This window comes from Mesitornis unicolor, unplaced genomic scaffold (genome assembly GCF_000695765.1).
Source record: "Mesitornis unicolor isolate BGI_N332 unplaced genomic scaffold, ASM69576v1 scaffold47459, whole genome shotgun sequence".
NCBI classification, from domain to species: Eukaryota; Metazoa; Chordata; class Aves; order Mesitornithiformes; family Mesitornithidae; genus Mesitornis; species Mesitornis unicolor.
In genome coordinates this window covers 1-23,079 of record NW_010207500.1, presented here as the reverse complement: position 1 = coordinate 23,079, position 23,079 = coordinate 1, and the positions used below count along the sequence as shown (strand labels likewise).

At 42.1% G+C, this 23,079-nt stretch overlaps 1 protein-coding gene across 2 annotated transcripts in view; it reads left to right on the top strand.

Annotated features, from left to right (window-relative positions):
- RTN4 (reticulon 4) overlaps positions 1-22,911 on the top strand; it is a 28,467-nt gene extending 5,556 nt beyond the window's left edge. The window contains exons 1-6 of one of the 2 annotated variants that reach the window (XM_010192130.1): positions 4,245-4,438; positions 12,062-12,269; positions 14,974-15,112; positions 20,896-20,965; positions 21,606-21,652; positions 22,849-22,911. In XM_010192130.1, the coding sequence (XP_010190432.1) occupies positions 4,405-4,438; positions 12,062-12,269; positions 14,974-15,112; positions 20,896-20,965; positions 21,606-21,652; positions 22,849-22,911 (561 nt within the window). In that variant the 5' untranslated portion in view covers positions 4,245-4,404. Of the gene's footprint in view, positions 1-4,244; positions 4,439-12,061; positions 12,270-14,973; positions 15,113-20,895; positions 20,966-21,605; positions 21,653-22,848 lie in introns of those variants that run through there. The other variant, XM_010192129.1, reaches the window with a different exon arrangement.
- The last annotated feature ends 168 nt before the right edge of the window (positions 22,912-23,079 follow it).

Genomic DNA, 23,079 nt, shown 5'->3' with positions numbered 1-23,079 from the left:
TTTTTGTAAAGCAAATGTAAAGCTTTGAACAGCCTTCTGGGTAAAATGAGTTTGTTTAAAGCTGCCTGGCAGACCCTTGAGTAACCTGATTTGTTTTGTAGTGGTATCAGGCCACAGAGATCTTGTACTGCATTAGCTGCATGGATTTAAAAAGCCAACAAGCAAAACAAAAACTAAAACAAAACTAATTCAGAACTGGAGTTAACTATAAAAAGAACCTCACCTTGTAAGAAGTTCCCATTTATAACAATTTCAACAGCAAATACCCTCTGCAATACCAGCAATTCCTACTGTCTTTGATACAGTGATCTTCCTTCCTCGCTTTAATTTCTCAGTATGTGCTGTATTTGGCTTCCTAGTAGATAACCCTGCTGCTTCACTCTCATGCTCACCAGACTTCACAATACATGTTTCTGATCTCTGTAAAAATACTACATATTAAGATGTGACTTGAGTGGGTGTTTCCTGATGGTTCAGATGCTGCCGTCCTGTGCCATGGCCAGCACAGCTCCAGCTTCTGCCAGGGCAGTGCAGCAGGCACCAAGGAGTCCTGTTTTAAGGCATGCTCCTAAAAAAGGGCTTTGATGCCATCTAGTGCTTGTAAACAAGCTGTAGAGCTCCAGTACGCTGTGCCTCTGAGAAACTCTGAACTGGTGACATTAGTTCAATATTCTTAGAGTTGAAAACTAAATGTACACATGACATATCTTTGCCCTTCTGTTGTATAGAATTTCTTCACTGATAACCCCTGATATATTTTTGAATAGAGATCATTAATTCTACCACATAGGCTAGAAAACTGCTTTCCATAAACTTTTTTTTGATTAGTGAAATGTGGAGGATTTAATTGTCAAATTAAAAAAAAAAAATCAAAGTATATTGTAGAGCCCCAAAAAATCGAAACCTCTGACCATGACCAAAAGTTGTGTACTGCAATGTAACCACATTGGCAGTTTAAATCTCTTGATAGATTCATGTAGAGCATTATAATGAGATACAAATATAGCTTTGAGATCTTGACTATCAAGGCAATCAGGTTCGCAGGAAACCCTTACTCTGTGGCGCTTTTGAACATCAGGTTCTGTAGACATTTCTTTCAGATTAAATCATACGGATTTATGGATATCTTATTTTCATATATGCCACAGGGCACTCTGTAATTAAATTACAGAAATGCAGCAAACTACTTAATATGTCACATTTCCCAGATTTTCTTGAGGGAGAAAATTCAAAGGTGAAGTCCAACTGGGAAATAGACTTCGAGAGGGTGGCTGAGTGGTAGTAAAGATGAAGCTATTACTTTTATTTCTGAATCATGGGGGCAGAAATAAAATACTTCCTGTTAATCTGTAGCAGCAAGCCAGGTCATTACAGTTATGCAAAGCTTAAAAGAAATTAGAAATGCTGTCTTACACCAGCACTGTACCCATTTGGTTCATTTCTGGTAGTTAGTTTAATAGAACCAGATGGAGGAAATGTTTGGTTTGTTGGTTTTCACTGGGAGAAAAATACCTCTGGAGTTTCTTTCAGGAGCAGATTATTTGTAAAATATAATTCAATATAAAATCTTGTGTTAATTTAATCTGATTGTATTCTTAAGTTCTTTGATTGTTCAGGTCTTCCTTTATGCTTCAACAAAATTAATAATAAATGGAGTCTTCTGTTCCAGGGTGGAGTATTTGGGGAGGTGTAGGAGGAATTGGGGGGAGGGGAGAGGAACAACACAATAATCAAAAGTTTGAGTGAAATTTTTCTGAAGGAAAGACCTAGACCTGCTGTGTTTCATTAGAGCGCTCATGTTGCCCCTGTTGAGAGTCAGAGGCTGGTGGAGCTGAGGCTGCTAACACAGCCAGGCCTTTGGGCAATTACTTGCAGTGGCAAGTGCAGCGAAAACGGTGTGTTTGCGGTAAGTTCTCAGCTCTCTCAGGAGCACAGAGAGCTGGCCAGCATTGGATGAGGCTTCTGTTGAGAGCAGAATTGGGTAGTCAGCCAAAATGCTGTCCTGTGGGAAGTCAGGAACGCTCTTCTGTGCAAAAATGCTATTGTCAGTCCATCTGCTCAGGGTGATTTCATGTCTGTGTAGCGAGTAAAGTACTTACCCTGCAAGCATGCAGCCCCTTTGAATGGAGGTGCATTCAGTAGAGGAAATGTTTAGAATTTGTGTCTGTCTGAATTGTCTGCGTGATCTAATAATGCCATCTTGTAAGTAGCCTGTTAGGTAGTTTTTTGCTTAAATATTGGTGTAGACACAGGTATGCATTTTCCCTAACGAAACTGTAAAGCTAATGCAGAAGTTTGTTGCCAGTGCTGGTACTAATTTTATTTGCAGAACAGGGTTACATAGGTATATCCAGCCCCAAATAAGAGATGCGAGTACAAAGGGGTAGAGACTTCCTTTAGGTATCCCTGAGTACACAGAGTAAAGAGGAGGATCTTGAGAGCAGGGAGAAGCTCCTGCGGAGGGAGTCAGTGACTCACTGGAGATGGGAGGATAGGGACCAGTAATGCGGCCACTCTCACAGCTCCTGTTTGTCCATGTTCTGACTGCTGCCAATTTGCAGCCAATTTGTGTGTGTGGCTATAACAAAAATGTCTGATTGGGAACTTGCTGCATAAATGTACTATTTTATGTAAGCAATATGAAGAGATTTTAATTGTTTATCTTCAGAAATTCCACAATTAATGGAAAGAACTTTCTGAAAGCATCAATTTTTTGACTAATTTAGTGGCAATGCAGTCATCCAAACAGAAGTAGGGGGAGAATCAGTGTTTTATGGTTTCCAGTTGATATTCAGAATTTGAGCTCAAAGGCAGAAGCAGATTTTCAGACATGTTTTGTGCTTCTTTTTGTGTAGTGCAGTTTTTCAAATTTTCTTGCACTATAATGTTTGGATATAAGCTTTCCATTTTGCTCCTATAGTACATGCTTTGCTTTACTTGTTGAAATGGTGAATGAAATACACATCTTTGTGGAAGTTAAAAATATATGTAACTGGTCATGCTGCCAAAGGAGGCCTTATATTTATTTAGCAATTGAAGCAGTAAACAGGGCTTTTGGGTAACTGTGGTAATCTTTCTCCAGGTAAGATTCTGTCTTAATGAAAAGTAAAACCTATTTGTTTAAGGACCAGATCAGAATCTCCATTCCAGGTAGTCTACTTTTTTTTTGGTGGAAATGTGCAAATACCTTTTCCTATTTCATTAGGAAATCGTGTATCAAAGTAAGAGGCTTTTGAGCAATGCAGGGGAGTTCTTAGTATTTTCTTGTCAGCCCCATATATATTAAGGAGAGACTCCAAACTAGAAGAGTAGTCATAATTTTTTCAGCAGGGCTGGAAAACAGAACGACAGCATTGTCCTCAGCTCTTCTTTCAGATTTTCAGTTTTTAGCTTATGCTTGTCTCATGTCTGTACAGTATTTTGTTACTTTCTAGATGTTAGTGTAACCTTTGAGGTTCTTGTTTTTATGTTTAAATGAAGGGAACATTTTAATTGTCAGATGTGCAGCTGACAACATAGGATGCTGATGTAAATGAAAACAGAGAAGGTGTTTGGTTGTAGAAATGAGGTAGAGGGCGAGAGAACTGTTCCTCTCAAACCTCTGTTAGGATGAATAAATATAGCTGAGCAGTTCATGAAGACTAAAGAGACCAGCAAAAAGACCTCTTGTGCTCTTCAGGAGCCTCTTGCTTTTGTTACAGGCACAGCAAGGGTCCTATTCTGTTTTCCTTCAACCTTTTTTTTTTTTTTTAAAAGGCGAGGTATGTTACAAAGATGTCTCTGTGTCTTCCAGACAGTCAGACGTTTGTTGTTTTTTTGTTTTGTTTTGTTTTTTAAAAAAAGGGAGGGGCAGGCGCAGATCTAGGAGGTTCCTGGATGTGTTTTAGCCATTGTTTGAAAAGCAGGCTGTTTAAAGCCTGTCTGCTGACTACTTTTAGCTCCACTTCGCTGTGCAAAGCCGCTTAGGGCGGTGCGGCTTTTGTTAGCTGCACCCAGCCTTGCCGCAGCGGCGCTTCCACCGCCCCGGTGCTGCTCTGCAGGGAGACGCCAGCTCCCGCCGTGCAGTGCCGAGCCGTGCCGTGCCGGTGCTTTCCTGCTCTGCCTCGCATCTCTTCGCCTCTGTTGGCAAGGGGCGAGAAGCAAATGTCGGCCCGGTCGGGGCTTGCGTTTTCGTCGTAGCGCGGAGCGGCCGTGGGCTGGTTGGAGCTCGCACTGCGTCAGTGGCGCTCCACACCCGCGCCGTCAGCTGACCGGCGTCCTGCAGCACCAGTGCAGCAGCGGACTGCAGACGCGCCGGGGAAGCCCATGTTTCCCATCCTGGGCTCTAGGTTTCTTCTCTTGCAGCTCTCCTCTTGATATGCATAATTGATAACCACAGCTGGAGGGGAGATCGCTTGTGGAGAGATGGACAGTCAGCCGAGCAGCTGGAAGGATAAGGGTATTTGTTCTTTCACCTTTTTTCCTTTTTTTTTTTTATTTTAAAGGTTAAAATGCTGCAGGTTATTTTTTAGCAAACGGTGTTTATAGCATGTATTTGATTGTGAAATGTATCCGAAGATATAAGGTCTACGTGTTTGTACTCTATGCAAAATTGTGAAAGTTGTGAGTTAAAATGGGTAAATATGAGCAATGCAGAAGAATAAATTATTTATGTAGGTGAAATAGCTTGTGTGACACTGCAGATCTCTTCCAGTCTTACAGAGCATATTAAAGAACAGCTTGTTTTGGTATGCACTGCACAAATAGCAGCATAGTCTGAATTAGTTCATGTTCCTTTGAAATTCCTACATTAATAATAATTTTACAATACTAACCATTAACTCAAAAGAGTGTACCGTCTGTAGGTCGTGTAGTTTAATAATTTTATGAGGATAAATTGCATGCAGACTACAGCAGGGTGGTGGGGGACTTTTTTCAGTTTGGCGTAACGTGTTTGGAGTCTCCCCCTAATCACATTTGCTTTGGATTTTTTGTAATTCTGTTGCATTGTAGGTGTCTGATTTTGTCTGTGTTGGATTTTTCGGAATTTACAGCCACAATATCAAATTGTTTTAGGTAAATAAGTAGCTAACATTAAATTAGTGTGGTTCTGACCTTTGTTCATGTAACCACCAATGGGAGATCCCCAGTGTAAATCTCTGTGGATCATTATATTAGTGTGTAAGAGTTTAAGCCTTATTTGAATATGTAATCTTGAAACTTTATCAACAAGACAAGCTTTAAAAAAAATTTAATCATTTCTGGATACTTAACTACCTTAAAGGGCCCTGTCGTGCTTGGTACTTGTGAAGTTTTCATATTTTTTTTTTTTTGTAACTGTTGTTCAAAATCTGTGGTTTTTTCCACTTGGGCAAAATTGCCAGCTGTGTAGAATCTGTAGAATGCTCTGTCAGAACCAAAATAGCAAAAAAGCCCTGCAGGGGAAAAAAAACCTTTGCCCCTGCAAAACGAGTTTTTGAAAGTTGTAATCTTTCATTGAAGGACTGGAAAATATGAGGAAAAAATATTCTGCAGTGTTTAGTAATACTTTCTTGATGCGTAACTAGTTTAAATGTTCGGCACGCCATATGTCAGGCCTGAAATTCTTAGGATTAAAAAAAAAAAAAGGCATGAGGTCAGAAGGCTTTTGTACAAATTGAAAGGCGAGTTACCTTCAGGTATTCAGGCCCAGTTTTTTTCAGGTTTTCCTTTACAGCCCGACAAGCAGGGTTGGTGGTGATCTGTGCAACTTCACTGCAACTGAAAGCAGACATTTTCGAGCCTAGGATTTGAGACCTTGGCAATAATGGAGTCTTTCTTGGTGTAAAACTAATGAATTTCCAGTCACGAGCAGGCCTGTATGGCGCACTCGGGGGGAATCATGCTAACCAGTGCCAGCCGTGCTGTTACAGCTGCATGGAGGCCAGTTACGTGGGATCTGAGCATTCAGCTTCTTCGCACACAGCAGACCTGACCAGCATGTAATGGAGCTGTCATCAGATGAACAAAGCAAACCTGGACCTGTCCTGTGTGCAAATCTTGTGCTGGTATCACTGCTTCAAGCAGTGCTTTAAATTCCTCTTCCTCCTCTTTGTTTTTAGGTAGTTGACATCCCCTTAGGTGGAGGAAGCTGGGTTCATGCCTGTTTCTCCCTCCAGAAGTCCCTACTGCCTTGAGGCTTAATTATAATTTAACTTGCAGAGATAAGGTCTAAAAGAAAATGGAAGCAGAGCAAGAAGGTGGTTTTCTGGGGAAGCGGAAGAAACTGGTTCCTTTCCTTTTGCAACTGTTGTTGAAGCTTGGTTTATTGTGGTTTCTGGTAGCATTTGTTTAGAACGAGATGAAGACACCTTGTTTCGTGCATTTCTTCATTAAATCAGGCTCCAGTGGCATGGAAGTTCATGGGTAAAGTTCAGAGACTGATTGCACTATTCATCTTGTCCCAAAATAAATATAGAAACAAATATTGCAGCATACCTCTTTCCATGCTAAAAAACAACCTTAAAAACAAAAGTAATGATCAAATCTAAAACCAGAACCAAAAGTGTGGTTCATAGTTAGATTTTCCAGCTAAAGCACTCTTTCTAATTAATATAATCTGAGACTTAGTTTTGGTACGTGTGTTTCTTGTGCTGCAGCCATAGCAGTTGAGGAACTGGGAGAGTGAAAGTGGTCCAGCCTGTGGTATTGATCGATACCTGTGGTGTTGATCATCTAGATAGAGAGGTTGAAACAGATTTACCCTGGGGATGATATGACTTTTATTTTTAGCACTTTTAAAGACAGGGCCCCCATGGTGTAATTGGTACTAAAATGTAATGTTTATTTAATTTTTAATTATTTCAATGAATTCTCAGGTTTTAATGGCTGAATAATGTTAATGGTAGGACGAACACCACAGTTGTACTATCCCAGCCTATCCCAGGATTATGATTTTTTTTAATTAATGTGCTGAAAATCTATCTGAATTCTGGTTCAGATTAGTGAAATGATGGAGAAGACTGCACAGGCTTGTGTAGACCTTGACCTTTTTAACGTTTTATCATGACTAATCAGGGCTTTGGAATGAATTTCCCAGTTTGTACAATGTGGGCATATGCACAGGTATATGATTAAGTAGAAATGAAAGAAAAATGCTGCTTTGGCTCATTAGTAATTGCTAGATAGTATTTGCTTTTTTGAGGACAATTCAGTAGTGTCAGACTTTGTTTTCATTGGAGCATGTACTTATTTTTTTTGCTAGGGCTTGTGGGGCAGATGTGCTGAGTCTGAAGCACGTGTGATGCAGACTTGTTTTCTGATCCCTGGGATCCAGTTAGACAAGGCTGTCTGGGTGTGCCACTCCTTTGAAATGTTTGTCCCTAGGACAGGGAAAGCTCTGTTGGTTGAAGTCAGCTCCACGTGCTTGGCCCCACGCTCTGTCATGCTCTAACCACCCAGTTTCACCAGCCTGGGATTGTTCTGTTGTCACTGACTTGCAGCAAGGCACTCGAAAACCAAACTGGCTTCAAACACATCTGATCAGGGTAAAAGGAGGATTGGATTTTGTGGCCCAGTCTGTAACTGCTCCTGTTTAGGATGTCAGCTATGATTTTAAATGGTCATTCTGAAGTAGGAAATCTTAAAAATGCCAAACCTTAGTCTACTAATGGTGTTTGTGCTTGGCGGACCTTGACCAAGTGGTGGGTTGGTGGCCTCTCCTTGGTCTGTCTTGAGCTGAGGCTGCCCCACACTGAGCTTGACCAGGCTTGGGAAGTGAAGCTGCAGGGTCACATCTTGCCTGCTTCATACTCTGCAAGAAAGATCAGTGCAAACCCTGCAAATCCCTTACAAATATGGAGTTTATTTAGCATAACTGGAAAATGCCTCTCTGAACAGAAATTAACAGCGATTTGCCTTTTTGTGGTGGTGCCCTGGATTTTGCTGGTCTAGAGTTAATTTTCTTGAGCTGGTATAGTGCTGTGGTGACAGCTGTCACCATGCACTTCAGATGCATGTGAAAGCTGCCCTTTCTAAATACTTCTATTACACTTCTGTGTTAGTACAACACTGGCTGTTCTTAAATTGATCCCGAAAAGGCTCTTGCTTGTGCTTCTAAGCTATTTTTACTATCATCTGAAAAATACAAAGAATTTCTGCTTACCTCTCAGATTACAGAAAGGTTCTAGTGTCATGGCCGTTGTTCATACAATGTTTGTAAATCGTACACTGTTTGCTTTTATTTTTTTTCTTAATCTTCCTTCTCCTTTTACACAAACAGCCTTTCTTTGGTGCTGAAGCCCATTTTTTGTTTGTTTCCGAACACTGGATAGAGAGCGGTTGTTCATTGTGATGCGGGCAGACCTCTCGCTCCGCAGCTGCATTCCAAGGACTTAGCGGCGCGGCGGCCATTGGCGGGGCCCGCGCGGTTTCCTTGGCGCTGGCGGGCAGCGCGGCGGCGGGCGGTTGCGTAGCTCGGCGACCTCCCCGTGCCCCAGCAGGAAGTGAAAAGGCTCAGGGGTGGTCAGCTGTGCGGGAGCTGGGTGCATGCAGGCACACGCAAGATGGATGCCAGAATGGGTTAGTCCCTCTTTCTTGGTTTTCTTTAATAGGCGTGAGTTAAGCTCGCTTGTCGATCTCGAGGCTTGTAATTTCTCTGTCTTTAAAAAGAAGGGTTACTTGGTTCCGTGGTGGTTGTTTTTTTTTCTATTAAAGTATTACCAGGTTAAATATGTTAAGGCACTTGTTTTTGTCATCAAAAACCAGTATGCATTGCTCAGTTTTAAGTTAAAAGTCTGTGAAATAAAGGAAAGGCTTTAAAAAAATAGCGGTAAACCGGTCACAGCACTTGCTTAAAAAGCAAAATGTAATTGGATGAGTTCTGCATGTAAGGCACGGATGCTAGCAGGACTATTTTTAGACGTGCCAAGTGACAGTTCGTGCTTACCAAATGTAGGCAGCTGTTCTTGCTTTGGAATAGGCCTGGAATACTCACATTAAATGTGGGAGATTATCGTTCATATTGTATAAAATAAAGCTGAAAATGGTTTCCATGAGGAAGGATACTGCTCAGCAGACTGTTCCTCAGAACTGGTTGGGGTTTTTGTTTTTCTGTTTTTTTAAAATCTACTGTGAACATCTTGTGTTTAAGTCAGAAAGCTGCTTCTAGTAATGCTTTTAATATTTTCTTTTACTTTAGAAAGAAATGCAAATGCCTGTTTCTGATCAATTGGAGAATTTTCATCTTGTAGGCTCTTGGACTGGAAATTACAAATCAGTTTTTCAGTGACCTTTACAACACTGAATTTTCATTTGAGGAATTTACAACGAAACCAGATATGTGTGTCGTTAAGCTGAGGCTGATTTGGAGTGGAGACAGAGTGAGGAAAAGTGCTTCATGTGCAGCTTAACTCTGGTCTGGAAGGTCCTCTCTTTGGGGATTTTTCTTATTGATTACTGACAACAAAAGACCTGAAGATGGGTCATTAGAAACCATATGGCATTTGTGGTAGGCCTTAATTCAAGCAAGTGACCTTTGTTCCTTGTATTTTGGAAACTGCCATACAGATGCATTACTGTTTCTTATAACTGGGTTCAGGTATAGTGTGTTGCTGTGTGTAATAAGTAATATCCTGTGAAGCAGTAAGACCCCAATAGCAATGGACGGGCTTTAAAGCTGTGTTACAGAGGAGGGAGTATCTCATTTACAGAGCTAATGCTGTCTGCAAATGGAGAGGAGCAGGGCTCATACTTAGTGTGTCAGATGATACGGGAGCAGCACCCGAATTTGAATGTATGCATGCTCAAATTGCAGCATTATAAAAATAGTTTCAGTATTTGAAGCAAGTACTTAGAAAGATTTTTTTTTTTTCCCCCAAAGATTTCTTGTATGATTTAGGAACACAAAATCCATCGACTTTTTGACTGGTTTTTAAAATCTCACGCAGGTGTTATGGATACTTGCAGCTGAGTTTAGGTTTACAGTTTACATTTCAAGCTCACAGTTCTGTTCATGAGCTCCTTTTACATGTTAGATTTGCTAATGTAAGGTGTACCGAGACGCTAACAGACACTTTTGTGATTAGAAGCAAAGCCAAAGAAACCAAAGAAAGTGTTACATGTGGGGATTAGAGTCCATACAAAAGGAATTATACAATGACTTGATTTTTGTTTGCTCGTTTGATTTTTACAAAAACCAAGGAAAAGTTGTCTTGCGTAGAGATTAATTTGTTTGACAGGGAATATCAAGTGCAGCTTTGTAACATGAAGAGGCCCAGCAGAATAACAGGTCAACATGTCTGGGTTGGGCTGCAATTTGACGGGGACTTTGGATTGGTGCAGTTCAGAGAGCAGGAGCGGCACCTCCTTCAGTTGGCTGCTCTATCACTCACCCCAGATGTTTGTGGAGTCACACAGTGAACCTCATCCAGAATCTGATCTGGCTGCCTGCTTAGTCTGTGTTTTATTTTTTTGGTGCAGTAGGTGTCATGCAGAAAACCAGGCTGGTACTGCAGTGGCCATGCCGAGGAAAGGCTCAGAGTTGAGTGGTGGTGGAGGGGTGAGGCTGCCGCTTTCCGCAGTAGTTTTGGTTTGTGATACATTTAAGATGTTCATGCAACTGTAACCTCTTCTGTCTGTAGAACTTGAGGGAATGTCTACTGCAACAGGAATTAAATATTTGGATAAAATATTTGGCATTATGAAAATGGTAGCTTTAATTTTCTGGCCAAGGTGCTCGTCTTTCCAGTGCCTGCTGCTCAGTATGGGTTCCCTAAGGAAATAATTAGGGAAGGACCTCAGCTTCTGAAACGCTGTGAAATTGCACTGTAGCCCCAGTGGCATTTTCATGTTGTGCCTACAAAGGGATTATGCAGATTTTGCCCTACGGATGCTATGAAGTATTTAATGTTGGTGCATTACCACGTTTTCATCCTGTAAGAAATAATAGTCAGGTTTTATTTTCTAATTCCCTTTTGCAGTCATTCAGAGTAAGAATCTGTTCTGAATTGCGACATGCTATTTTGCAGTTAACTTTGATGTTTGGGATGAGATAGGATTACTAGTGGTGTGATAGTAATATTTTTTAATAGAGTTTATCTTCTGTATCTAATACATTAGTGCTATTAGCAAGCAGTCTTGATGCAGAAGGGGAATTTGTTCTTGTGAAAATCTAATCAGCTGTGGAAGTAGAAATCATGAAGAGTGAGTTTTGTTGTGTCTACCCATGAAGTATAAAACTGGACTGGATGCCCCTGCCCAGTTCAGTACTTGACAATGGAGAATGAGGTGTGCCAGGTTTCATGAGTTCGGTAAGGCAGTCAGCACGTCAAAACAAACACATCTGCAATGGATGTATTAAGCCATTACCTATTACTTGTGCAAGGATGTAGTTTAAACAGTGATGCTAAAAATGGAGTAATACTGTGTTCTCTCATGGGGGTCACTTAAGGAAAATATAGACTTGGTTTACAAATGAAGTATTTTGCATTTGAGCAGATTTAGCTTGGATTGAAATTTCGTTGAAATTATTCCCTCTTGATGACTCATCTGTCGCCCATAATCAGCATTATAAACTCCCATGGGAACGTCTTCACTCAAAAGGAAACAAAATGAACTGTTAATGAGTCTTGAGCAGTGCCTTTGCCTCTACCAGACTTGCAAAGATAGAATGGTTTTGAGATCTGTTCACGTCCTGTCATTTGTCCTACCAGGGAATTAGAATCTCTCTCTTCAGTGTGTGGCCTCCACAAAACACACAGAAAATGAAATGAAATTAAGCACAAACTGCTGTGGTTCTGGTGTAGAACATGGCATAGTAGTTGAAGAGATTAATTCTGACATTGCTTAAGGGCAGAATTGTTCTTGAATTTTAGCAATTACATTTGAGATAATCCTAATAACAATAATCCCAATAATCTGAAGTCCAATGCCGAATCGGTACTAAAATAACCTATTTCTAGTTGTAATGTCAGCTCTGTTTTGACAGTGAGATCACAAGTTCCATTCTTGATGACTCTCAGCAGTCAAGTGAATCACGTTTTACTGTTTTCATATGGATGCAAAAGGCACCTTGTTCTAATTCCTTCCCTTTTTTGAATTTTAGTTGTTGACCTCCTTTACTGGCGAGACATTAAGAAGACAGGAGTGGTGTTTGGTGCCAGCTTGTTCCTGCTGCTTTCATTGACAGTGTTCAGCATCGTGAGCGTCACAGCTTACATTGCCTTGGCCCTGCTTTCTGTGACCATCAGCTTTAGGATATACAAGGGAGTTATCCAGGCGATCCAAAAGTCCGACGAAGGCCACCCATTTAGGTGAGACTTTTCTTTTTGTCAAGAAAGAAGTGTGGTGTTTTGGGGGACAGCAGTACTGGTGCTGTTAGAAGCAGTAGATGACATGTGCTGTAATATGTTGCATAATAACATATACGGTCTCTGTTTTGAGAAATCTGTTACCCAGCCTATGACTGCTCTTTTCCCAGTTTGGCTCAGTAGACATATGAAGCAGTAAAGAAAATGAACAGAGCACTTGGTACAGGGGATTTCCCTGGGAATGTCAGAGTATCTTAAGTCATATTTAAAAAAAAAAAAAAATACTTCAATCTAATGGAGTAATATGTGGGTTTTAGAATGGTATGGTCTTCAGAATGTCAGTCAGTGGCAGATGATGTACAAAATTTGAAGAACACCCAGGAGACACAGCACTTTGAACACAATATATTTAGCAAAAGTCAGATTTAATGTAGTGGGGAATACTTTTATCTTTTTGGAACTTTAAAAAAAAACCTCTTAAAATTCTCATTTAGTATGTGTTAGTATGTGGCAGCATAGCTGTGTTCTCCACATGCAAGGCTGCCTTGTCATCAACAGAATCCAGGTTCATTGCAGCCTGCCCAGATCAGACATCCAGAAGCCTGGACTCTGAATCCAAAGGCTTGAGGAGCTGAATCACAGGATTAATTTAGGTCCTCAAAGAGGACCTCCAGGCTCTGCTTTAAGTCACATGACTGAGTCACGTCCTTGGGGCATCCCATGTGTGCACTTCCCTGCTGTGTGGGAATATGGTACCTGAGGTATTCAGCCTTTCCTGTCTGGAGTACAGTGGTGCCTGTTGTCGCAAAGCTGCATCTTAAGAGAAGTCATTAATGTGTTAGAGTAATTACTAAGAGGGCATATTTCCCATTTCCATGCCAGCCCTGTCCCACACTGCTTGCTTTTTGCTTCTCTCCTTTTCTTAATCAATGAAGTAGTTCAGTCTCAGCTTCCCTTACACCTTTCAGAAGCTTGGCCTCCTGTTTACAGCTCTCTTACTAATTTTGGAGTGTTCCAGTTGTTCTCTTCCCCTTATCTTCAGTAAGGCAAAGAAAATGTGTTGGGCTTACCCCCATTCCTCCCTGACTGTGTAGTGGCTCATTTACCCAGGAGAAGCCAGTCTGTGCCTAAACCAGTTGGGGGACAAAACTCTAGGATAAAAATGGAAGGTTTTGTTGTTTTGTTTTTTTTAGTTTAGATCTGATATCAAAAAATACATCTGAACAGTTGGTACCATGTCCAGTATAGCAGTATGAAATACATATCTCTTGTAAATTCAGTATGATTATTTTTTTAACCATCAAGGCCTTGTATTGCCATCCTTAATCGCCCTCATTAGGGTGAATAATTCCCACTTGAAATCCTGTTTGCTCTGTCTACCCAGTAGTGTTCTGCAGTTTCCAAACAACATTTCCAGGTTTACCAGTTAAGTTTTTTCTTAGCAAGAACAAAAAAGGTGGTTCTACCTGTACTCTTTCTTCAGTTTATTTCTAAAAATACTGATATTTATAAGACATTCTTGTCCAACGTACCTGGCTGATTACATTTATCTGTATAGCTTCAAATACCAGAAGGATATTTGCACTTGAATTTAGTTTGACAGTGAAGAGCACATCTATGAGATCAATTTAATTTTTGATCCAGGTACTGAGTATCTTGCTGATGAGTTGAGAAGGGTGTGCAGATTCAAGCCAAGGGTGGATAGCAGAATGGAGCCTTGAAATGGCTGCCCTCTCTGGTTGCCATTTAAAGTATTTTAATTTGCTTTGAACTTGCCACAAGGCCATGTTTAACTTTGCCTTAAATGACATACGTAGGAGCCTCCGCTGTGCGTTTTTTATTGTTAAATAAAAAAAAATCAAACAAAATCACACCAAAGCAGAATCCCCCCTAAATGACAGTAAAATTTTAACAACTGCAGTAACTGAGTAATGAGTGCCCTGTTACAGATGTGCTGCTTTGCTCTTTCTCCCTCCAACGTGCAAATTAGATAAATAAATTACTCTGTTTAAAGAGTCTAAATTGCCATAGGCACTACAGCTACAGATAAAAGTCACAGTATAGTGGAAAGAATGCTTAACTAGATAGGAGCCTGTATCTTTCTGTTAAAAGAACTGCTGTCACTAAATAAGAGAAATTATTTTCCGTTTGAGAAATGCAGGAAGACTGCCTAATGCAATAGCAAAACCAGAGAATGACACACACCCCGCATCCCTCCAGCCTGTTGATCTCTTTTTTTTTTTTTTAAATACACATAGGCCTTAGTGCAATATATTACAGCATGTGTTGAGCAGTAGGAAGAGACTCCATAGATGAAGCAGTGAACGTGTCAGCAGTGCTGGGCACTGTTTTGGCCACTTGCTCAGTGCCTGTTCACACACACATGCCAGTGCACCTTTTCTGCCTGGTCCAGCTAAGAGCCTGTGTGTGACTTAGCGAATGTGGTAGCACAAGATAGCAGTGAAAATGAAGCTTTTTTTTTCCTTCTAAGCTTGTGAGATTTTTTTTTTCCTTTAAGGTTCAGTTTTACTTTCCAAGAAGAGGTTAGATTAGTTCTGTTCTGCCATTTTAGTATTCCCCATAGGGGAAGTTTTTTTCTTAATAGCATGAAAAGAATGTATTTTGATCTATGTAATGTATAACATTGTGTTGATACTGTTTGACAGCGCTCTTAGAATAAAGTTTCATAAACTCTTCTTTCTTGCAGGGCTTACTTGGAGTCTGATGTAGCTGTGTCTGAAGAGCTTATTCAGAAATACAGTAATGTTGTTCTTGGCCACATTAATGGCACAGTCAAAGAGCTGAGACGTCTCTTCCTAGTGGATGACTTAGTTGATTCCCTGAAGGTAAGTGTACTTTAGCCTTGGGTACGTGGGTTCCTTGCTGACCCAGGTTAGCACAGCCTCTGATCTTTGCAGACATGGACAGACCAGCACATCTTTGGCTCTGTAGAAGTAATTAACAACTTTTAGTTTGCTTGCTGAAACTAGTAAGAACTAGTAACTAATGGTTTTTCAAGAAGTATAGCTTTCTGTTAGGCACACTGAGTTGAATATAAAGTGCTTTGTGCAGTAATAGAGTGGGCAACTTTATCTGTACATTATTTTGACTGCATAATAAAAATGAATGGAAAACTGCAATAAGCTCTGACTGCGTGCAGTTCAGCTGTTACACCTCCTCGCTGGTGCTTAACAGCAGAAATCCTTTAGGAAAATGAAACCTTGGCCATTCAGAATTTGTTGCTAACATGTATCTCTCCCTCTTGAAAAGTCAGTGTTTTGGACTAGACTGGCCCAGTCTGGTTTTGTTCTGTTTTTCTGTCTGTTTCTGTACTGAGCCTAGCGAGTGGTCCCTGTACAGTTATTTGCCTGGGACAGCAGGAGCTCTTGTGTCAGCTCGTCTGCTGGAAGGATGGGGACTGAGCAATGCCCTTGTTTTGCTGGGAAGGTGGATACCTGTTTAAGTTCCCTGCCTTTGGGTGTGAATAGCTGCTTATTTGAGTTATGTAAATTACTGAAATGGGTTTTGTAAGTTACTCTACCTAATGCATGCAGTACTGCCTAACAGATACGTTGAATATGTCCAAGTAGTATTTAATGGGATTTATTGAAGGTGGCAGAGCAAAACTGTCAGAATAATAATTTTAAAAAATTGGCTGAAACCCCTTCAGTTTTGTTCTGTGAGAATTGTATTCTCTCCTTTCAAGCTAATCGCCTTGCTTAATTTTTCAAACAATTGTTTCCTTTACCAAGTACAGTGTGTTGCCCACTTCTTTTTCAGTTTGCTTAATCTTCTTGAAATAAAGTTGCATTTGTCCTCCAGTAAATCCCTTACTGCTTTGTAAAATCCTTTGAGTTGTTGTGGTGTTGGGGGAGGAGGGTTTCTAGTAAAACTTGGAGAAAAGCAGGGAGGCTGTAAAAGTCTTTCTTATATTTGTGGAATAGAAATTGCAGGCAGATCTCGGGATCTTACCCAGTTTCTAGATCCAGTTTCTCATTGTGTAAGAGTTTGTGCTGGAAGTGTTGCAGCTGTGCAAGTCTCCTGCAGTAAGAATCCTTTCTTTCTGGAGAAAAGAGAAATTTTAAGGCTGTCGTGTTGTTACCTGGGATCTGCTGCCCATGGTAAAGATTCGTTTTCTCAGAGGGGCAAGAGAAGCTGGGATATTAGCCTGGGAATTTGTGTAATCATCTTCCTGCCCCTTAAGGGCTGTGCAGTAAAAGCATTATTGTGAGGTAGTTGTGCATTCCTGTCTTCTGATCATTTTTCTGGATGTGATTGATACTGCTGCAGTTGTTTTATGGCAAAATGGCTTAAATAAGGCCACTATTGTCTGTGCCTCGCCAGTGTTTCCACACAGGGATTGCATTTTGACAGCTAAATCCCATCGGTCTGGTCTGTGAGAAGCTGTGTCTCCCGTTCATGCTTAAGTGGCTGAGTACTTAGAATTCATTTGTGTAGCATCTAAAGCCACAGCCTTGACCAAAAAGTTAGTTACATGGCTAGAATTGCCTTTTGATAACTTAAACTTGGTGTGCAAGGGAGGAAAGGAACATATTCTTCATTTATGGTGGTTTTTAAGGGCATTTAGTTTCAATGTTCAAAGAAAAGTAATTTTGCTTAAGTCCTATTTGTGTCCAATTTAAACGACATCACAGAAAAACTTGTAGTCACAAGGTCACTTGTATTTCTTTAATAATTAAGCCCTTTGTGATATGTTTCTTCATCTGAGTTACAAGAATTTCCACGCCATTTCTTTAGAGATCACGATCCCTTGCAGTTAAGGAAAAGGAAGCAGTGAACAGCCGACTGCTGTTTCAGTGAACACTGCTTTAAAAATGAGGCCTTTCAGAGGAATTATGTTAGAAGTAGAATTAATTCCAGTCCGAATGTCTTCAAGGCACTCTAATCACTTAAAATACTACAGCATATAGGAAAGACATGTTTATTCAGCTGAACTAATTCATTTCCCCTCTCTTCTCCTGACATTTACAGTGCTTTATGTAGGTTAATTAGTCTAATTTATGGTAGTTGGGAACAGCCCTTATATGAAACCAGTGAATGTAAGGACAGTTCACAAGCACAAGTTCCCGATTTTGAGGAGAACATGAAGATGCTGGGGTCTTATGTAATATAATGGCCCTGGTTAAAAAAAAAAATACCTTGGCTCGTGTAGTTTAAACATCTTCACTATAGGAAGCAGCATGTTTGTGTATAATTAAAGTTGGAGAGCTTTAATGTAGAAAATGTCTGCAGGTCAGTTTATTGTGTGTAATCATTCTGGCTGTAAAATCTGTCTTGTTAAGATATTTTTCCCTTTTTTATTAAACAATGCTTCAATCTTGGAAGTCTTAAAACGAGTTCTAAATATTTATGCAGCACAGGGAGAAGTTCCTCACGGCTCCTGAGGAGCCCTGGCCAGGGAGTCCCAGGAGAAGCTGCGCTTTGTCCTTATCCGCTGCAACCCAGCGCTTCCCCTGCTGCACAATGGTCCTGCTCTGACGCCGCTGCTTTCGATTTGTCATTGCTCAACTGATGTTCTGAAAAACAGAGCTCTTTACTGTATTTGAACTGTTTCATTGTAAAGAAATGGATACGTGAGCATTTCTGCATTTGCCATGAAATTGCAGTATGCTTTGGGTACTGGGGGGTTGTTAATCACTAGAGTGAGGTAGGCAAAACTTGGTTCAGTCCATCAGATACACCATTGTTTTTTCTTTACTGGTTTGTAACATTGAAACTGATTTTGGGCCCTGTGCTTTCCTTCTGTCCTGTTCCGAGTGTGTGGGAAGAGCAGCATTATCTTTGTAGGTCAGTCCTCAGTTGCCTTCTGCCTTTTGTGGTTTTTTGGTTGGGTTTTTTTTTTTTTTTGCCTTAGAGCTTTAAGTCATGTTTCATGTAAGCCTTTTTGCATTTGTAAGGCTCTCTGAGTTTCTGTCTCTTCTAAGGACAAAAACCCAGAGACCAATACATAAATGTGGGATTGAGGTCAATGGCACTCAATCCTGAGAGTGCTGTTTTAACAGCCAGCAGTGTGTGCAGAGAGAAGGGGGTGTGGGAGGGGGGTTCTGGGGTTTTTGCTGAACTTCATTTGCTTTGGTAGCTCCAGCTTTCAAAGCAGCTGTCCCCTACTGAAGCGGCAGAGAGAGCAGGGTGCTCTCCTGGGGCCCGTGGTTCCCCTTCCCACCCCCTGTGAATAAGCGAAGTGAATTAAAAACTGCACATGCAATACAGTTCATCGTTGGACGCTGCTGCTGCTCTGGGTGGACTTTAGGAGAAGCAAAGCCTGTGTCAGTCAAATGTTAACTCCTGGATTTTGGTCTTTTTTTTGGGCCATAAATTCACTGCTCACTAAATAGGATTGGACAGTTCTGATAATTGTTGGACTTTGGGATGGATTCATATCTGTTTCCCCTCTGCTTACATGAACTCATGTTTTCTGACTTGGTCATAGTCTTTAGCAGTGTTACTAAATGCTCACTTGGCCAGACTGGTGCTTAGCTTTGGTAGGGGTGTTCATGCAGAGGAGATCTTGGGGAGCTGTCAGGAAGCTCTGCTCTGTGTGCCTGAGAGAGAATAGGTCTGAGTGATCACAAACTTGGGGCTTTTTGCTGCAGTAGAAGTTATTGGCTTTCCTCCCTTGGCTGGGGAGGGGCGTGTGCTGCATGTACAGGCTTGCTCTGGAAGGAAAGGATTTGCTGTGCTGAAATGTCTTGTGCAAAGAGGCAGGCGGCCAGCTCATACCCTGGCATTGCAGAGAGCAGAACTGGGCCAAGGTTTGAATGAATCATGAGGGAGTTTAGAGAAATCGGCTTTATTTTTCTTGATAAACCTGCCAAAGGCCTTCAGTGGGGGTGCTGTTGATGGTAACATTGCAGCCTTGTCTGAGGGTTACCTTTGTGCCCCTGGTGCTGCTGATGTCCCAGCTAGAAAGAGCTGGCTGGTAGAAGCTGCAACATTTGCAGTTAATCCCACTGGGTTTTGTGTGGGATCAGCTTTGAACGAAGCTCTTGAGGTAAACTTCATTTCATTACAGGGGTCATGCAGTTAAACTTTTATTGATTGTCATGCCCTGATCTTATTGTTGGCTGTTGATTTAGTTTGCATCATGTGATAAGCTAAAACCAGATGTTTGGATACATAACTTATGAGCGATGTGGCTGTGGGCCAGATCCCTGCCCACACCTGCAGTCTTTCCGTATGCATTTTTTTTCTTTCCAGTGTTTTGTACCCATCTTTTCCTTGCGTTTATCTCCTGCTTATTGGAGTGCTTCAACCTGGGTTGTTAGCCGTGCCCAGATCCTCTCTCCCTAGTGCCAGCAGCAGCCTCCATGCTGAGTCTATCCAACTGCTTGGTGCTTTGCAGTGTCCTGCACAGAAAATGACCTTGGTGCTTGGTTGATGAAAGGGCTGGGGTTCTCACTTGTGTGCTCTGCACAGTGCAAAGCGCCATTCAGTGCTTAGTGAGAAATAAGCACTGGTAAATGCACTGTGTCTGCCATCCAGATCCTGGCTTCTGCTCAGCTCCTTATGGGCTGTGCAACACTAGAAGAAACCGGCTGATTTCCCTTGGGGAGGAATCCTCCACAGAAATAGAGCTGGCAGCCTTCGGCCCCCTCCCACCCCGGGATAGGTCAGAGGTGCGCTTGGGACATTCTCCACCTGGCAGAGAGCTCAGGGGCTTGAACTTGGGCAGATATTTTTGCAAAGCCAGTGAAGCGGAGCAGGGCCTGTGCAGGCCAGGGGAGCTGTAGGAGTGCAGTCATGGGGTGGCAGTAGGGGAGGAGCAGCGTCTGGGTACAAAGCCAGAAGTTACGGCAGTGTGAGGGTTAGGTTAGGTGTCTGTTAACAGAAGGATGTCTTTGCTTCTGAATTTGGCTCTGATTTAATGCCAGCTTCCATTTTACAGCACTGTTGACTCTTCTCTTTCCTGAATTTTTTTAGTATCCAAAGCTCCTGTGGTGTATTTTTTTTAAGGGGGAGGCAGAATCAGTCGAGCCCACCTTGCCACATTACCTTCCAGACAGGATTTTTCTCCCGATGTGACAGAAACCTCTGGCTAGGCCAGTCAGCAGTTCAGAGACCTGTGCTGACCCAAAGCCTGGTTGTGACAGGTTGGTGCCACTGTTTGCGCTGCAGCCCTGCAGTGAAAGCCCCCACATGTTGGCTACTGGGCTGCCACACAAACCAGTGACCTGCTGCTGCCTTTCTGGCTCTGTCGCCCAGTGCTGGGCCCTGCGCCAGCCTTTTAACCTCTTGCCTGTCTGTCCTGTTCCTGTCTTGGAAGGGTGGGAGACAAGAGCTGTGTTTGCCCGTCATCACTGACCGCAGGGTTGGAAGCGCTGTGTAAAAGCAGAGGGCATTGAGCAACCACCAAGTACTGACAGCTTTTGGTCACTGCTGCTTGGACTGAATGCAGCCCAATGACCAAGACGTGAGAGGGCACATATCCCGTTACTGAACTCCCCAGCCATCCTGTCACTCAACTTTAGTTACATGAGACGTCCGGGGTGAAGTGGAGTTTGGGGCAGTTCAGATCCATGTGTGTGTTTAGAGAAGTTCTCTCACTGCTCTGACTTGTACGTTCTTGTAAGACACTGCGGGTGACATGCTGTTTTTTTTTTCTTTTTAGTTTGCAGTGTTGATGTGGGTGTTCACTTGTGTTGGTGCCTTGTTTAATGGTCTGACATTACTGATTCTGGGTAAGTGTTTTACACTGTGTTGAATACCTGGCATACAAAATAACCCTGGAAAAGCACTGAAGGCTGCTCTGTACTGTGAGGCTACTCGTGTGTTCTTGAGAGTCAAACAAGATGTTACAGTTTTGTGTCCTTTTTCTGGGACGTTGATAACGCTGCAGAACAGATAATTTTGAATTCCTCGAGATTGCTGATTTTCCAAATGCTGTATCATTTAAAAGCAAGTTTTGTTGTGCTTGTTCGTGTCAGGGTTAGCCTTACTTGAATATCATGGCTGTACTGGGACTTTGGAGAAGGTACAAAACTGGCTCTGGCCGTGTCCCACTGCAGGGAGTTTTGTTTCTTGTATCCCAGAGCAGGCAGAAACCCACTGACCCTGGCAGAAGCCTAAGCATCCTTTTTAAAGAATTTTCATAAGCCACAGTGAAAAGGTGAACTGTGGCCAGACTTAGTGCACTGTTAATGAGGCCTGGAGAACAGCCCTGCTTCTCCTTGGTAGGCATTATTCAAATTACTATTTAGCTATTTTTTTTCATGCAACTTTTTGAAAGAATGTGAAAGCATGGGAACTAGTCTGTGTTTTTTTTAATCTAAAGACCATCCCTTTTGTCAATATTTATACTGTTGATGTGCTCTTTTCCAGCTTTGATTTCGCTCTTCAGTGTTCCTGTTATTTATGAGAGACATCAGGTGAGTGTTGAGTAAGATTTATTAAATGCTTCATAAAATTTGCTCTGTGAAGCAAAACCACAAACTAATAAAACCAAAATTATTTTCAATCTTCTAAAATGTTTAAAGCCTTTGAAAGATAGACCTTTAACCAGGAGTCAGTGCCAGGGCCAAGAAAGTCAAGTTCACTTTGAAGTCTGGACTGTGTGCTTTTTCCCCTCCTCCTTTTTGGTGGAAGTGTAAGGAGGCTTCCCCAGCAAACAGTTACGAAAAAGACCCTGTTAACCTGGAGACCTCTCCTCTGATCCAGGTTTGGTCAGGACTAAAGCAGCAGTAGGCACAGTGCATTAATCCTGGTGTAAGTACTTTTAAAACCACTTCTGAAGAAACCTCATTGGAGCTGGTGCTCAGGCTTTGTGTCCTGAAGCCCCATGGAATTTGTAGCCCTGGCAAAAACAGGAGGTGGGAGATGCTCGGCACAGTCTGGTGCTTGTTTGAGGGACTGTCTTCAGCAGGTCACAGCACAGGAGGGGGGAGGCCAGCTCTGGCTTAGCAGTTCTTCTCCTCTTTCAAAAACAGCACTGCTTATGGAGGCCAGTCTGGGACTTAGGAAGGGACTGAGCAGATGGTGGAGCCTCTCAGGCTCCTCTCCCAGCTCCTAGGAAAGAACAAAGTACCCTGCAGTGAAAGGCAGTCCTGTAGCCCTGAGGAAAGACACTGGACAATTTGTGTGGCTTAACCCGGGCTCCTCAATCCTCTTGAGGAGCTGAAGGCTGCTCTCTGAAGGCGTAAGCTGTTTAGCAGGCCCAGCCCACCTAAGCGGCTTTCCTTCTCCATCGTGCCCAGAGGAGGCGACTGCCCCTCACCAAAGGCCCCGCTTGTGCGCACCACATCGGAGTAGCCTTGAGAAGAGGCGGGGGAAATGCTTGTAATGGGTTTGATGGGACATACAGAAGCTGGGGCTGAATTTATTTGGGCACTTAGGCACTGGTCCCTGCCATTGCGTACGCTCCCAGAGGCAAACACAAGCATCTTCTGCAGCTGAAGCCATGAAGCTCTGGCATCGAACTGGGAAATCAGTAATCACCGTCTGAGCCCCCGCTGTCCGTCTGCAGCCTTCGGTGTAAAACAGGTGTTGGTGCAGGGTGACTCTGCCTCCCAGACAGCAAAGCAACTGATAAGAGCTGGTCTGTAACACCTGTCCTGTTCCATTGCAGGCCCAAATTGACCATTATTTGGGACTTGTGGACAAGAACGTCAAAGATGCCATGGCAAAGTAAGTGGGGTTTAGTTGTTTTGCTTTCTAAAGAACATTTACAGTTCTTGCTATGTGTGCTACTCCTGTAGATAACAAATGCATTACATGCACCAGTCCTGGGAGAAAAAAGTCCTTGGTTTAAATGTGGAATGGAATATATGGAATATATATATATATTTTTATATATATA